Source organism: Vanellus vanellus, assembly GCF_965231255.1.
Source record: "Vanellus vanellus genome assembly, chromosome: 2".
In the NCBI taxonomy this organism is placed as follows: domain Eukaryota; kingdom Metazoa; phylum Chordata; class Aves; order Charadriiformes; family Charadriidae; genus Vanellus; species Vanellus vanellus.
In genome coordinates, this window is record NC_138906.1 from 52,331,766 (window position 1) to 52,347,716 (window position 15,951).

General features: G+C 37.4%; 2 protein-coding genes across 2 annotated transcripts in view; one reads left to right on the forward strand and one right to left on the reverse strand.

The window, feature by feature from the left end:
- Nucleotides 1-1,642, forward strand: part of EZH2 (enhancer of zeste 2 polycomb repressive complex 2 subunit) — a 29,579-nt gene extending 27,937 nt beyond the window's left edge. The window contains exons 17-19 of the mRNA XM_082479512.1: nt 251-331; nt 449-533; nt 1,323-1,642. Of these exons, the coding sequence (XP_082335638.1) occupies nt 251-331; nt 449-533; nt 1,323-1,383 (227 nt within the window). The 3' untranslated portion in view covers nt 1,384-1,642. The remainder of the gene's footprint in view (nt 1-250; nt 332-448; nt 534-1,322) is intronic.
- A 2,392-nt stretch (nt 1,643-4,034) lies between these two features.
- Nucleotides 4,035-15,951, reverse strand: part of CUL1 (cullin 1) — a 52,253-nt gene continuing 40,336 nt past the window's right edge. Inside the window, exons 10-22 of the mRNA XM_082499577.1 lie at nt 15,393-15,500; nt 15,197-15,303; nt 14,142-14,190; nt 13,478-13,609; nt 12,820-12,937; nt 11,829-11,905; nt 10,949-11,080; nt 9,475-9,567; nt 8,141-8,188; nt 7,964-8,046; nt 6,356-6,461; nt 5,492-5,605; nt 4,035-4,591 (exon numbers count right to left, since the gene is read on the reverse strand). Coding sequence (XP_082355703.1) covers nt 4,511-4,591; nt 5,492-5,605; nt 6,356-6,461; nt 7,964-8,046; nt 8,141-8,188; nt 9,475-9,567; nt 10,949-11,080; nt 11,829-11,905; nt 12,820-12,937; nt 13,478-13,609; nt 14,142-14,190; nt 15,197-15,303; nt 15,393-15,500 — 1,248 coding nt within the window. The 3' untranslated portion in view covers nt 4,035-4,510. The remainder of the gene's footprint in view (nt 4,592-5,491; nt 5,606-6,355; nt 6,462-7,963; nt 8,047-8,140; nt 8,189-9,474; nt 9,568-10,948; nt 11,081-11,828; nt 11,906-12,819; nt 12,938-13,477; nt 13,610-14,141; nt 14,191-15,196; nt 15,304-15,392; nt 15,501-15,951) is intronic.

The following is a 15,951-nucleotide window of genomic DNA, read 5'->3' on the forward strand; positions in this document are numbered from 1 at the left end:
TATAGAAACCAAGGCAGTGGCACTGTGGCAGGAGATAAATGGAATGCACAGCATGGGGCAGCAGGAATACTTTGAGACTTGCAGAACAATAAAGCTATCGTAGGATGATGTGCCAGCTCTTCCATGTGGGAAGCTGAGCAGTTATCTCTTCCAGCTGCTAAACCCCAAACAAACTAGATATTAAACACAAAAATTTGTTCCTAGGTGACCTATCCATCATTTGTGGATTTTGTTTTTTCCCCCCCCTTAGATTTTGTGGTTGATGCAACACGCAAGGGCAACAAAATTAGATTTGCAAACCATTCAGTAAATCCCAACTGCTATGCAAAAGGTAAGTTTTAAATTTATTTGCTTTTAGCAATGTACGAAATTTGTGGGATACTTATTCAGAATACATGTTTTTTTATCAGTATTTGTGTTAACATGAGTTTAAATTTCTTTTAAACAGTTATGATGGTTAACGGTGATCACAGAATAGGAATATTTGCTAAAAGAGCCATTCAGACTGGTGAAGAACTGTTCTTTGACTACAGGTTGGTAAACGGATTTTGTTAACTTCTTCCTATCATAGACTGGATCAGCTGTCAGTATTTCTGCCCAGCTCATAATTACTTGCTGTGCCTGCCTCCTTCCAACCTCAGGTCTGGGCACCTGAGCAGCAGTCCCCTTGCATTAATTTTTTTAAGCCAGATACCATAGTAAGACTGACTTGAGCAAAGCAGCTGGTTAAGAGCTTTGCAAACTTGGAACAGCGGCTTGTATAGAGATAAGTTAAGTGACAAATGGGGACAGACCTGCACAAGTCTTCCAGGCAGGCCTACATATTAAACTTTATCTGGTAGGGTTCCCTAGGTACCAGTACGGGTTGTCTCTCCTATTGTTCAGAAATGGGGAAGAAGTATTCTTGTGTTATTACAGAGAAGTGCTTCCTAAGACTGTGTTCCTACTTTCGTCTAAAATTATCTCACTTGAAGTAAACTAAGCTGTCCAGTGACAATACTATGCAAGTCAACCTTGAGCAATACAGTTGCTTTCCACTAGTTAAAATGACTTTTACCATTGTGAGATTCAAGGTGAAGAAGTGTGGAATTTTAGCATTTTGTTTCCTTTTGGTCAATCTCCTCTAAAAGCAGTTCCCTAAGTGGCCAGCATTGTTCTACATCTGCAAATTCACACAGGGATAAAGGCCCCAGCTGGTGAGGAAACTATGGGAAATCTAAGTCTGAAAATATTTCAGGCTATTTCAGAATACTGTCAGAACAATGAAGGCGAAATGTTCAGTGTTACCAGGTTTTATTTTTGGTTTTGTTTTTTAATTTCAGATATAGCCAAGCTGATGCCCTTAAGTATGTGGGCATTGAAAGAGAAATGGAAATCCCTTGACACCAGCTACCTCTTCTTTTAAACAAACAGCTGCCTTATCTTCAGGAATTTCTAGTACTGTGGGCAATTTTAGAAAAATAAAAATGCAATTTGAAATTCTGTATTTGCAAAGTACTGTAACAATAATTTATAGTAACAAATTTTAAAAAAACAACTTTTTATTGCCTTCTCACCAGCTGCAAAGTGTTTTGTACCTATGAACTTTTGCAATAATGTGGTGTGGTACATTTTTCAACCTTGAATAAAGGATACTTGAACTTCTTCATTTTTACTGGAACTGAGTTGGAATTTTGTGTCAGCCAGTTGAGGAAGCAATGTGAACACCTACTTTCAACTTCTGAGCAAAGGCAACTCCATATGTGTCTACTTCTCTGTTACTTTGGGTCACACTTAAGATTAATGTGAAGATGTAAACAGTGCAGGAGACATCAGTCAGGCTCATTGTGGAACTTCAGCATATAGCACCCAAGTATGATAGTCACAGTCTTGCAGTTGCCATGCACCCTTGGCATAAAGCTACATTCATGTTCTCTAAAGTGATGGTTGGGTGTCCCCCCCAAAAAAAAACCCACAGAATAGCTTTGATTGTCTTGAAAGTAGGGTTTGTACCAGAAAATTTGTGGTATAAGGTTTGCTTCTCCCTGCTTGTTACTTTAATGGCAACCCAGCTGCCCAAGCAGGTGCCATGAATCTGTTCACTTGGTGGAGGAAGGACATGAAGATCCATTTGCATCACTTGATAAGGGAAGCAGCAGTGGTATTCCAATAAACTGCAGCTTCTCTGAAGCAACAAACTGAATAATGAATGCAATGGTAATTACACCTACATTTTGCTTCTGCATCTCTTATCTGTAGGCAAACACTATTGCAGTTACTATCTCTTACTACAAATTTTTTATGTACACGTTTTCATCCAAAACTGTTTAGATTGCAGCTAGTTGTCTTCTTAGGTCTTGTTACAGGGTTTATTTATGATTTGCCAGCTGAGCATGAACTCTGCAGACTACTACTGGATAGAACATGATGCTGTAGCCAAAACAGCTGGGGGTGGGAGGGCAGGCACAGGGGGACACTGTTGCAAAACTCCTTCCAAGAAATCCTGTCAATAATGACCATGTACCTTCTGCAGCGAGAAGGCTCCAACTCAGTGGTCCTGCCAAAGCAGCGCAGCCTGCTTCCACTCTTGAGTACAGCACTCAGCTGCCAGATGCCATCTTGCTTTGTGGGGGCCTGAGTAAAAACTAAGAATTCATACCCCTCATCTTACTCATAAGAAAAAAATAAACTCAAAACTTTTTTCTTCCCTGCTTGGTTAAAGCACAGCTCTTGTCTGAAGCTTGATTGACAGCAGATGGGTTTTAAAAATAGAGTTCTGCAAGAGACAGCATACAGAGCAATGCTGCTTTTACCAATGATGGGTTAAGGCTTGGCTTTGAGAGGCAGTTCAGAGCAGGTTATTTCTGGCCTTCTGCATATGAACATCATATCATTGAGCCTGCTTCTGTCACCTTACCACTCTTACATCCTGCTACAAAAATCTATTAGCACCAAACTTTCTGCAAGAAGGGTTTACAAAAACAAAACAGCATCTTAAAAAAAAAGCACAGAAAGAATCACAAGCTCCATTCTTCTAAATTTCAAAAAGCAATTTGAAAATCAAAAAGCAAGATGCTTCTATTACCCATACTGGCAGTTTTTAGTGCAATTAAAGTTCTTTCAGAATAGGAACAGCAAGCATGCAAAATCTCAAGTGGGCATGAGGCTTTTCCCCCATTTTCCAAACCAGTTTGGATCACATCTAATACTGCTTCATAATTTATTTTTTTTTAAATCCAGGCATTTTTGTTGGTCAGAGCTCAATTGTAACCACAAAAAATTAGTTTTCCTCAGAGACAAAACAGCATCAACACAAAAACCTGGCTCCCTTTTCTTCATGCCAGAACAAACACTGAACAACAAATCAAAAATTCTAAGGGGAAAAAAGGTTTTGGCTGCAGAATTTAGGTTCTTTTCACCATTAAGAATAGTACATATAAATTACCCAAACTGAGACCTGTGGGGACAGTAGCATTTTGCTTGTAATGTGTGGAAAGCTAATACTCATTTCACATGTATATAATGAGCACAAAACATTGTGAGAAGAATGGAATGAAGCCTGGTCAATCAATGGATGTGTAGTAACATTCAAAAACATTTTAATTCCCATCACAGATTGCATTTAATGGGAATTAATTTTTAGGGACACACTCAATTTTCTGTTCTAGTTAAAGAAGTGGGCAGTCTAAACCTTACTTATTCAGGGCAGCATTTAGGCAAGTGAGATGCACTTTATAGCATACTGAACAATATTAAAACCAGCTCCAATTTCAGATGACCAAGTATTGCCACATGTATTCTAACTATTTTCTATTTGCATATCTTGTGAAATCATCACAACTTTCTTTTCAAAGCACAGACATTTCTTCTTAAAAAAGTAACACGCACATCTGATGATGACACTTAATTTCTTCAAAGAACAAGATGTGCTTAAATCACCAGAAAACAGGGAAAAGGCAGAAAAGCAAAACAAATTTCTGTAGCTTTCATAACCATTATACCTTTTATTTACATTTAGAAAGATAAGTCATGAAACTTAAAACAATAAAACCAAATGCAACTTGTACAGAAATCTTTTAATTTTTTTTTATTTATCACACATTAAAAAATGAAACACACTATACAAATGGTTTTTCATAGCAGATTACACATGGGTCCATTCAGACTCGCTCTCAAAGTGCTGCCAACATTTATAAGTGCTGCCTGTGATGGCAGCTGTTTATCATATAGCCAATGTATTGATTTAAATGCAGTAGCATGCAACCCTTAGAGGAGAAGGGTTTGATTCCTTTCTGTTCTTAAATTAGGTTAAATGGCATTGGTGTCCATATTTACATACTTGAAATGTATCAATCCTGAGCAGTTCTGATGTAAATCTGAGACTGGCTGATGGGAGTCCTGGTCTCAGTTATTAAAAAGGGAGGTCCAAATGGCAGCAGGGTGGCTGCTATGAAGTTCCGTTGCTTTCATTCTTTCCATCACATACCTATTTGCCGAGTGTCACACAGTCAAGTAATTGCTAATAAAAATGTTAAGCCAAGTAACTGTAGGTGTCCTTCTCACCATCTACACGTTCCAAGTACTCCTTCTCAATCAGAATGTCGATGCATTTCTGTGGGAGAAACAAACATAACCCGTGGGACACTGGCAGAAAAGCCCTCTCTGGAGTTGCTACAAACTATGAACAATTTCAGCCACTGAGTTTCATGCCAAGTAGAGGACAGGAGTAGGCAAAGGGTACAAACCATGGCAATTCGCACTCCCATCTCTGACCACATCCAAGTAGAGGACTTCACTAACCCACAAAACTGAATTACGCTCACTTGGTGCCTTTCCAGGGTAATGACTGGGAGATCAACTGACCACCAGCATGCTGAGCAACTTCATAGTAAGACAGCAAATAGAGATAAACCGAGATGCAGAGTGCTTACTGTAATGTTACTAAAGATAGCACTTGCAGTAACTGCTTCACAACGTGACTGGGTGCATCTCCTTCAGCACTGGTGCCAGTTTATGCAACTGCTCTCCACTGCCTGTTTTTTGCCCCACCTATCCCCTTGGTTGTAGATGTAAAAACCATTAGTGGGACCACTAAACAAACTCACGAGGAAACCATAATTAAATCCAACATCCCCCTTCCCAACATTTTTACTCTAGAAGAGATCAGGAAACTGTTCTATTGAGCAGGCTGACAAGCAGTGGTACTCCCACAGCTGGCAGAGCAGGAACAGGAGGGAAACCTGGAGTAGAGGCTGCTGTAAGCTGGCACTTATGTGAAAAGATGCAATCAAGCTACTATTTTACCACTGCCAACAATATGAAACATGCATATTACCACAAGAAGTACAATATTTCTGGTTAAAATATTTCCTACTTATTTACAACTCAAAAAATTTGTCCTTACCCATCCCATCTCCTTAGCTTCCCTTTATAATTCAGAAGCACGTATTTTGTCTATCTATATCCTCCTCACCTCCTGGAATACAGGTTCAGAGATGTGGTTCTCTCATACCTTAATTACTGGAACTCGTGGCTTGAACCTTGAGGACAGCTGTGTTAACACTTCTCCAAGCAGTTGCTGGTGTTTTAGAACCTTCCTCATTTTCATGATTCTCACAATAGCAGCCTGCACAGCAAAGTCAGAAAGGTGTGCTTAAGAGCAAACTACTTGCCCTTCTGATAAAGCCATTTTACTTCCCTAGCAGATCATGTCTGCTAGCGCAGAAGCATCATTGCAGCAAACTTGAGTACCAGATGGGGACAAGCATGCCTACAAATGTCAACTCCTCTCGCAGACTTTAAGAACTCAGGTTCTACATAGCACACAGTCATCAGAAATGGTTTTGACACATGCATTTTAAGAACTCCGCTTACAGTCAGTCATAACAATTGTGCCAACTGGTACCAAGAGCAACATGAAACTACTGATGTAACAGAAAGCCTTCTTTATATATTTTACTGTGACACTCTTAGTACGGTTGTATCTCCTTCCCCTGCCCCTTTGCTTCTCAAGTGGATTCCAACTGAACTGATAGAAAACCACCGTTAAGTTCATACTACCTCGGTAGTACTAGTTTTCACCCAGGACAGAGGTCTGCTGAGTGTGCGCATCCACAGAACCCAAACTCTCATCAACATGATGTTAGAACAGATGTGAAGAACAGTCTCCTATCATGCCTTTCTACACCTTCCGTTACAAACTCCAATCCCCTTTAAGAGTATTCTAAATACATTTTTAGCCCCAACACAGCTCCAACTGCAATGGCATGTTGTCTTTTAACAAAAATTAAGAAAATCCCACAGTAAGCTTAATTAAAGGATTACCACGCTGTAATTCTAAGTTCATAGCATGGCAGCATTTTGCAATACAAGTCACCTGAATCAGTAGTTTCCTATCTTCCTCTATATTTTTATGTGTAGTTTCTTGCTCCTGCTTCTGTTCAGTCTTCATTGGCACATTGATGTTTACCCTTAATTTTTTGCTGTAAAGAAAAAAAAAGTTAATAAGACAATTAGCCTTTTTAAAAACCAATCAAACAAAAAAACTAAACCAAAAACCCCAAACAAAACCCAACTCCAGAATAAAAGCCACACCGCCACAATTAATTTACAACAAAAGGAGAGTTTGACACTTCTGAAAGTTTTAGACAATCTTATTCAAGTTTAAAAAAAATAAATAAAAAACCCAAAAGAAACACAACCAACCAAAAAACCACGATACCTTTTTGGTGGTTGGTTGTGTATTTCATGACTTACTGAATCCAACCTAGCGATCTGTTAGGTCAAATTAGTGCTGCACAATTACACTATATTTGAAACATTTCTATGTTTAGTAAGAAGATTCCAGTAAAAGGGGCAAAGAAATTCAGTGGGAATAGAATCAGCTTTCTGATTTACAGATAGGATTCTGACCATAATGTGGAGAAATCCATTAGTTCTGTAAAACTGAATTCTGCCTGTCTTCCACATGCTCCCCAGTGCCCACGGCTGTGATCAGGCGAGCCCACTACCACGCGTGACTGCTCTCAAGGCAAGGTGCTGCGTCACATGTGGGGAAGGTGCCTCACTCAGGGCACCAGGGAGTGCTCAGCCTGTTGGCTGCACTGGGGAACGCTGCGGTGGAGAGGGGATTTGTTCCTTTATTTAGCGTAGCCTTGAGTGTCATAAATTGGGAACCACCGAGCCACACAGTGCGGCAATGCTGAGCTGTTTCCATCACTGCATTAACAGAACTGACCACGAATTCTCAAACCTTGAATTATTGGTCAAGGAGGGAAGAAAGCAGATTAAGAGTGAGGTACAAGGAAACATTTTAAAATGTTTCTTTCAGTTGAGATCTTATCTTCAGGCAGTACTGAACTCCTCACTGAATTTATGTGTGTTCACATCTATGCTCTGGTAAGCATGATAAAAAGTCACCACAGTACTGTGAACAGCTTAAAATATACAAATGTTGAAAGCAACACTGGTTAAAGTGGGTAATAAAAACTACTGAAAATCGTGTTTATTAAGTTTTCAAATCACTGTACACTCTGAAGTTCTAAAATGAGCCCGCAGATCTTCTCATGTTATCTCCAGTGAATAAACATTTAAGACTTTGACCTTTGCTGGACTACTGTAACCTTATAAAATATAATGTATTTTGCTGAGTGCATGCAAGCCATGCAACTCGGTAAAATCCAGCACAATTTCTTACCAGAAATAAATTATACAAGAATTAAACAAGAATCAAGGAACAAAATGGACATATGAAAATATGTCCAGGCCTTGACAGACTTTATGACAGTCAGATAGCTGAAATCTTACCCACCCCCCCTACTAGCCAACCCTCTCCTTTAAAGCTGGTACACGTTGGATCTACATTTGAATTAGCGCTTGAACCCTGGAGCTTTCATCCCAGGTATTTTGGGTTTTACCGAAATTTTGAAAGCAGAGAAGGATGCATTATACACAAGTGATGTATGCTGCTGAAGTTTTTCCTTACTTTTTATAACCAAGATACAGTTTTATTAAGGTATCTGGTTTTAACTCCACCTCATCAACATTTGCATTTTCATCTTCCAAAACCTGCAATAAATAAATAAATAAAATAAACAAATACATACTCATTAATACATTTTGCTGAATGTGAAGCAGGTCATAAAAAAGCGAGAGTACTTACAAGCAATTTTGATTTCAACAGTATCTGTAGAACTTGTGCCAAGATATCCTACAAAATTACAGAAAATATTATCAGCGCAGACAGTACCTTTCTCTAACTTAAAATACTTAAACAAGAATACACATAGTTAGACATGTTCTGCAGAACAATGCAAAATGAGTGGAGAAAAAAAAGCAGTAAAAATGTATTTCACAGAAATAAAATGGAATAAGGCCCTTTTTGGGTGTCAGGACATTGCAGTTGGTAAATACTATCAAGTTCTTCAGAAAGACTAATTCAACATATCTTTCCCATTGCTGTTTTAGGAGCTATTTTGCAAGCAGATTTTTAAGTGTAAGAAATCATTTTTCCCATACCATGCAAATATAGATACCATGGCAAGCCTTAACAAGCTTAAAGCAAGCACCCTCTGCTTTCTGATTAACATATTTTTCTTTTTGTGCTTGCACCAGGGATCTGTTCTGGTTACTGTCACTAGTTGGTCACCCAGATGGCTACACTACTCTCAATGTTCTGTGCAGGCCTGCAAAGCTGCTATTTTACCACAGTGGAAATCTTCTGCGTTTCATGCAGTTAGTTTTCAGCTGTATAAAGCTTTTTATTCTGGTCCAATATTTGGACCAAATATTTATTTTACATAAGTAAATATATATCTGCAATCAAGCTCCTACAATAAATGGCAATCCCATATGACTTCTGGGTTTGCAGTAAACCATCAGCAGCAGTAACTTTCTAGATAAGCATTTCTGAAAGTAAAGATCTCACTGACTAGGAATTGCGTAACTTTCCAAAAGTCCCAGCAGACTTCAAACCTACCAGTAAATGACACAGATGCCAAATAAACCGTGGGCCATAAAGTCCACTTGGAAAGAAAAGGAGGGAACCTTTCCCACGAGATAGAGTGAGCCAATGAAACTGCAAATTTTACTATGTTCATGTATATAAGCCTTGAGATGTAAAGAAGAACAGATGTGCAGATCAATCATTTAGGGAAAATGCTGGTTTTCCTAGAATGCTGTCTTTTACTATTAAAATGTATTGAAAAATGTACTGAAAACTTACTACCACAGCTCAGCAGCAAGCTAGACAATTCACTAGTCATGAACAGGAATATATACATACTAAGATTCATCAGATGATTAGGCAGTTATGATTACAGGAAAGCAAACCAGGAACGTAAGTTGACCAAGAATAGAGCACATCTGTCTCCTTCAGGACAGTAACAGACTCTGCCTTCAAGCATGTCTAGTCCCAATTTCTTACGATAGCAGGAAGAGCCCTGAAGAGCAAAAGACTTGTTCACAAGAGTGTGGTAAAATGTGCAAAGTCACTACCATTTTTATTTGAGTACTGTCTGTCAGCTGCTGCACGGTATAGGCATCTTCTGTGTTGTACTGCAGTAAAATCGCCATCTGGAATGTGGATGCCTAACAGATCCAAAAAAAAGAGAGTGTAGGGAGAGGGGGGAAATCAGAAAATGAGAATGAACAAACATCCTTTCTGATTTTGAACAGCCTGAAATTCAACAGTTAAACACATATACTGGAATATTTGGAGAACAGAGAACAGCCAACTAGTGCTAACCATTACAACATACAGAAAAATCTGATGTTACTTATACAACCAGAACTCTACCTTCAAGCATCATCTAAACATAAACCTTAAGATTATGATCATTTAACTAGCCGCAGACATTTAATCAAATCTTCTATTATGGTGTCAAAGCTTTATCTTTCTACTTGCTAATATAATTCTAAATTATTTTCCTCTGTCACTTCCCGACTCTTACCCATTTAATCTTCATTAAAAACTACACAGACTAGTGAATTCATCCTCACAACCCTCCCAAGTCCAGCAGAATAAGGAAACCAAATTTATAAACAAGACAGCTATCAGTGGCTTATTCACATCTGTCACCACAGGGTTAACATCTGTTGATGACAAGTGCAAAGTCTGAGATTATCTTGTTTCTTCTCACTGTTGTGAACTCTCCTCCTCTGGCTACTTTTTGAGAGAAAGCAGACAGGAAAGTATAAGAAGCATGAGATCTTATGCGGAGAGGTTGCAGCTGTCTCACATAATGCTGTTCAACACCTGTTTAAACCACAGGTAATGTGTTCCCTTTTCTAAGTCAATTTTCTTTTAAACATACATCTGAAGTATCATTACAGAAAATAAATCAAACATATAATAAAGGTTCTATTAATCACAACACCAACCACCACCTGGGGATGGCTAACATTTATGTTCACTTCAGTAATACACAGATCTGTAGCCATCCAGTCTTACATCTATGCTTTGTTTTATTTAAAGGCAGTAGCATTATTCACAGGAATAAAGCTAATGAATGCATGTGAGCATCGTAAATAGTAGCTAAGCATATGTGTATACATATGAACGTTCACACACAGGCCCCAATTAAGGAACTGAATGATTTAAAATACTCAATTGTGATACATCATTACATACGGTTAGTGAATACTTTGACATACAAATACAATACAGTTCGATTCACTGTATTATCTATTAATATTAGTTTGTGTGCAGGCACAGATATTCACATGAACTCCACTAATTCAACACCTACACACTTCACCATCTTAAACACATTTATCTGCACAATGGTCTTTTAAAATAAGGAAAAGCAATTATCTCCAAATGAGGACCACAGAAGCTCAGCAGTTCATCCAGATAACATAAAAGCTGTGGAGCAGAGCATAAACACACATCTTTTAAATGACCACCTGCATCCAGTCCTCTGAATGCAATCATCACCAAGTGTTTCTATTGGCATGATGTTATCCTTACCTGTAACGTGTATCTATTTTTGAAACAGTTGGTAACTAATTCCCCTTTGGACAGCTGATACAACCATGTTAATTTTCTTCCACTATGACGACTGGCATAAAATGCAGTAAATCTCTGATAGCTCCGTTCTAACTGTATAAAAACAACAACAATAAATACAGAGTATTATTTACCTTCATTTACCATTACTAGAACATGCTCTGGAACCAGCAAAAAAGAATCAAATCTCATCACTCTCGACTGCCACGTTGTCTAAATAAGACAAACAGAAATCCAAAGTATTCAAATTCTTCAGACTGGATGAAAATTTCCCTTTGTTACAAGTTTCCTCTTTAAAGTGTCATGAACAATGCAAACCTAAACAAGCATTTAAGTTCCATTCTTCCTTTTATGATACATCAAGCAAGGCTTGAAAGGTGATTTCTTTTAACCACCTTGATTCTCCAGGTATCATCAGTTAAACTTACTTCTCATGTTAAGTATTCATGCCTTGCCTATTCTGGATAAGCATTAAACAGAAAACTAATGATTATAGTATCTAAAGATTTACTAGACAGAACCGAAGCAAGAGCAAGAAAAAGTTTCTTAAATAAAAGTATACACAGAAAAATACATTAACAACAAAGATTTGCTTCAGTTACTAGTGAGTGTTTTGAATAAAGATTCATGAACCAGGGTCTTCCCACAGGAGAAAACATTTATACATTTCGCACAGTTCCTCCAGAACCTGTTCCAAATACCCTCCAGCCAAACACCACAGAAACACTTCCAGTCCTCTCTGACACAATAAAAACAGGAGGAGACACCAGCATCAGCCTCGTAAAACAAATTTCTCACATGATCATTCCACGTCCGGGTGAACCAAGCGCAAATGCCTCACCTCAGATGGCAGAGCAAACGTGCAGGACTGCTGGAACGGCCACGATCCGGAACTCAGTACCTGGATGCTGAAATCCACTGGAAGAGAGGTGAAGAGGCCGAGCTGCATTATTCCCTTTTCTCCCAATCCCCTCTTACACAAACAAGAAACTGTTCTGCTTTGCTCAAACTAAGACTGGGAAAAATCATTAAGCAATTTTTTTTTTTATTCAGACCATAAACCAAAGAAGTTCACATAAGATGTCACTGCAGTTGGGGAACTTTAGATTTGCTGTGACAGTCGCTCAATTTTCTCTCATTTGTAGAGTTTATTACCCTGTTTCGATTCCCACAACATTTCTCTTTTAACATGCAATTGTAAAAGTTGTAAGCGTCCTTTTGTATGTTTAACTCAAACTCATCACTCCACAGAACACAACTGCAAGAATAAACTTTTCACATTTATACTTGTAAGGCATTTTGGGCAAGTCAATAAGAATAATACAAAAACAAGTAAAATTTAAGCCAAAACAAATAATTATCAACTCTTTAAATAATTTGTTTCAATGTGCTTCAGTGAAAAAAATATTTTTTTTATAAAGAGATAGGGCTGTCTAACAACCTGAAACACAACATCCTTCTTTCCTTAATACTTTTACACAAATATGAACTTAAGCTATGTTGTGCTCAAAATCAAAACTGTTTAAAAGACAGACATCTTTCCAATCGGAAAAAAAAAGAGACAGGATTCAACTTAATTTAATTACATACCTAAACATGAGCTACAAAATCAGGAGGAGGTTACCCATAACAGAAGATATAAAGTGCTATTAGAAGACAAAGTACAGACCTAAAAGACTGATTTAAAAATCCTAGCTATCTTGTCAAAATAATACTAACTCAGTTCTGGGGGTATGATGTCTAAATCAAATATTTCCCTCATATAGTTAGGTCTGTAAAAATAAGAGAAAGCTTAACTACTCAAGAGTAACTTAAGTAAATGTATTACTTACAATCTAATGGTTCTGAATTGGTCAGGTGCTTTTTAAATTGCTCATTCAAGTCCTTGCTTACACCAATATCTTGAAACATCCGCTGCAGCTTGGAGGTATACTCAAAACCACAAGCTTGCTGTATTTTAAAAGCACAGATATGTCAGCAAGACACATTTTTGACATTGGAGAATGAGAAGAACAAAGTATTGGAGCCTATTTTCTTAAAAGACAATGTACAAAGTTCAGTATTTCCCTTATTCAAAGCACTGATGCCAGCCAGACATGCTCTTTAACTGTCATCAAAAACTAAAGAAAATTTTGTTTAAAAATGAAGCGAAACACACAACGAAACAGACTACTAAAAGGGTATTAGATCATATTTTGCTTGACCCTGAATGAACAAGGGTTAATGAAATAAAGCAACATTTCAGTAGTCATTCTCTTGGGTAATTATATCTATGTCATTCATTTGGATAAGAATAATTAAGCTTAACTCCATAGAACAGACATGCAGTACACGCTCCTAGAAGGTTTAAAAAAAAACCAAAACCAACAAAAGACCTAGCTTGTGTATTTTTCTATTGTACGTAAAATAATGACATCAAAGGACATACTTTCCAAGGCAGTCTGAAGACCTCCAATACAGTAGACCATGGGACAGTCATGGAATACTCACTTTTAGTTTAGAGATCATGCTTGCCTCAGCATCATCACTAGCACTGTTCTGATGTACAAGTCTTTTTGCCAGCATTTTAGCATAGAATTTTTGAAACACATCTTTATCCTCAATGTACTTGAAGACAACCATCTGGAAAAGCCAAGAGAATTTGTAAGAAAAAAATTATTTAAGCATTTGTCTTAAAAAAGCTACTTGAAAAAGCAGTAGCTATTTCATTTGCACTTAAATCTTTAAGGGCAGGGTGTCTTGTTTGGGGTTTTGAGGGGGGGACGAGTGGTGGTGTGTTTCAAATGTGGATACTATTTTAAACACATTAACTGTATACTCCACATGCACAGCCTTATATATGAATAAATATGTAGCGCATCTATGTAATTATATATAATTGCTACAATATATTTTGATATTATGTTTGTATATAAAAATGAAGTAAAAGCATAAATCCCATTTAGCCACTTTAAATCTGCTATAACAGGCTTTTTTTTTTTAATAAAATAACCAACAAGACACACAGAGATGAAGATTATTACTGAAATATTAAGTAATGAAATCAAACATACAAAATAAAAGGTTTTCTTTCATCTGAATTGTGGGACAATCAAATATTACTAACTTGTCAAAGCTTACACAGAAGAGAACTGTATTTATAGAGACCTCTTACCACTTGATTAAGTGTATCTTCCAATTCTGCTTCTTCTGGATTCTTTGAGCTGCAATTAAAGTAGTATATTTTTGATGAGTCCCAAAACTGCTGAATTAAAACAACGTATGGATGTATATGGAAATTTCATAAATAAGGAACACAGATTGAGTAGTTTTGGCATCAATGACTTTTTAGAGAGAAAAACTTGTAATAAAATGAATGCTTCTCTTCACTATTCCACATGTAAGCAATTACATTGAGTACAGTGAAAAGAAAACAGCTCAGAGAGCTAAATCTTGACTGGCTGAGAGCTCAGGTGGCACCACATTGTTTTCCTCCATATCATGCTTGTCCATCAGGCATACTCCAAATCTACCCTGCAGAAAGCTAGTATTTATAAAGGTGAAAAGAAATCCTTCCATGAAGGAAGGAGGGGATGGGGAAGGGAAAAGTGAGCAAGTTCTTCCGGTTTTGGATTCTTTGGTTCTTCCTCCCTCAAAACAACTAAAAAAATTGCCAGTGACAAAACTGACACCAATCCAGTATGAACTGAACTGATACGAACTCAATGTATGAGCTGCTGAATCATTTGAAACCAAATACCTTGATTAAATTATGAACCACGAGAGGTTACAAAGCAATTTTTGTCCTCCTCTATGATGGAAGAAGATACAGAGAAAACAACAGGAGGAAAGCAAGAGTTTTAATGGAAAAAGGGAATGCATGTCTCTTCTTTACAACATATAACAACTCAAATTTGGGGGGGGGGGAAAAACCCCCAAAATAAAAACACCCTTCTGTTTTATTAAAAAAAAAATAGAACTCAGTTTCCTATAAGGGAAGAAAGGTCTTGGATTTTTATTACTCCCCCCCTCTTCTTTAAAAAAGAAAAGTAAACTCCATATACTCTTTAGGAATGGGCCTATTGAAATTTTTGCATTCAGAATTTGGTATAATTAATTTTTCTTGAAGCATTAAGTTCTGTTTCTGAAGACACAATATAAAACTTCATACGCTAAGACCTTTTAAAACAAAAGCCAACGTGCAATGTTAATTTGTCTTTGAAGACGTACCTTTTCTTTAGTAAAGAGTCACAGTATCGTGCCAGTAGCTCTGGGGATTTACTGGATGATTGAGCCATTTTTGTCACTGCATTATTATTTATAAATCGACCACAAGCCTATAAATCACAAAAGACAGTGAAATTTGGGGAGACAAAACACTGAATAGAAAAAAAAACGTTCACCATATGCCACTACATATACTTACTTTGTCTAGTGCAGCCACAAAGCCAGCATCATTGTTGAATGCAGACATGACTAAAGCATTATATTTCTTATGGACATCCAACACTGTCTGTACATACATTTTTGGATCCTGCAATAAAGAGAGATTGTTTTTTGTAACCCGTTCACTTTCTGCTTTCTACTTCCTCCAGAATAGAGCTTATCCACTGGCCTAAGCAAATTTTTATTGGGAAAGCATACGAAGTATTAGAAATATTTTAAGGGTAAAATAGTACCCAGACTAGCTTATGTCCTATGTCCAGGACTGACTGATATTAGCACAAGCTTTCATTTACAGCAAGCAGAGTGCAGAGTGTACTACATTATATAGTACAGAAGAAGACAAAACCGCTTAACCGCTGCAAACATTTCCAAGAAGGACATTTTCAAGGACATAAGCTTAATTTGAACCAGACCTGAGAGAGCTGGACAATCATAAGGTGGCAGTCGTTATAGAAGAAACCCTCGAAATAATCTCCATAGTAATAACAGGTCTATCCCCAATAGGTACAACTTAGTACCTATAATAAAAATTAGCTGCT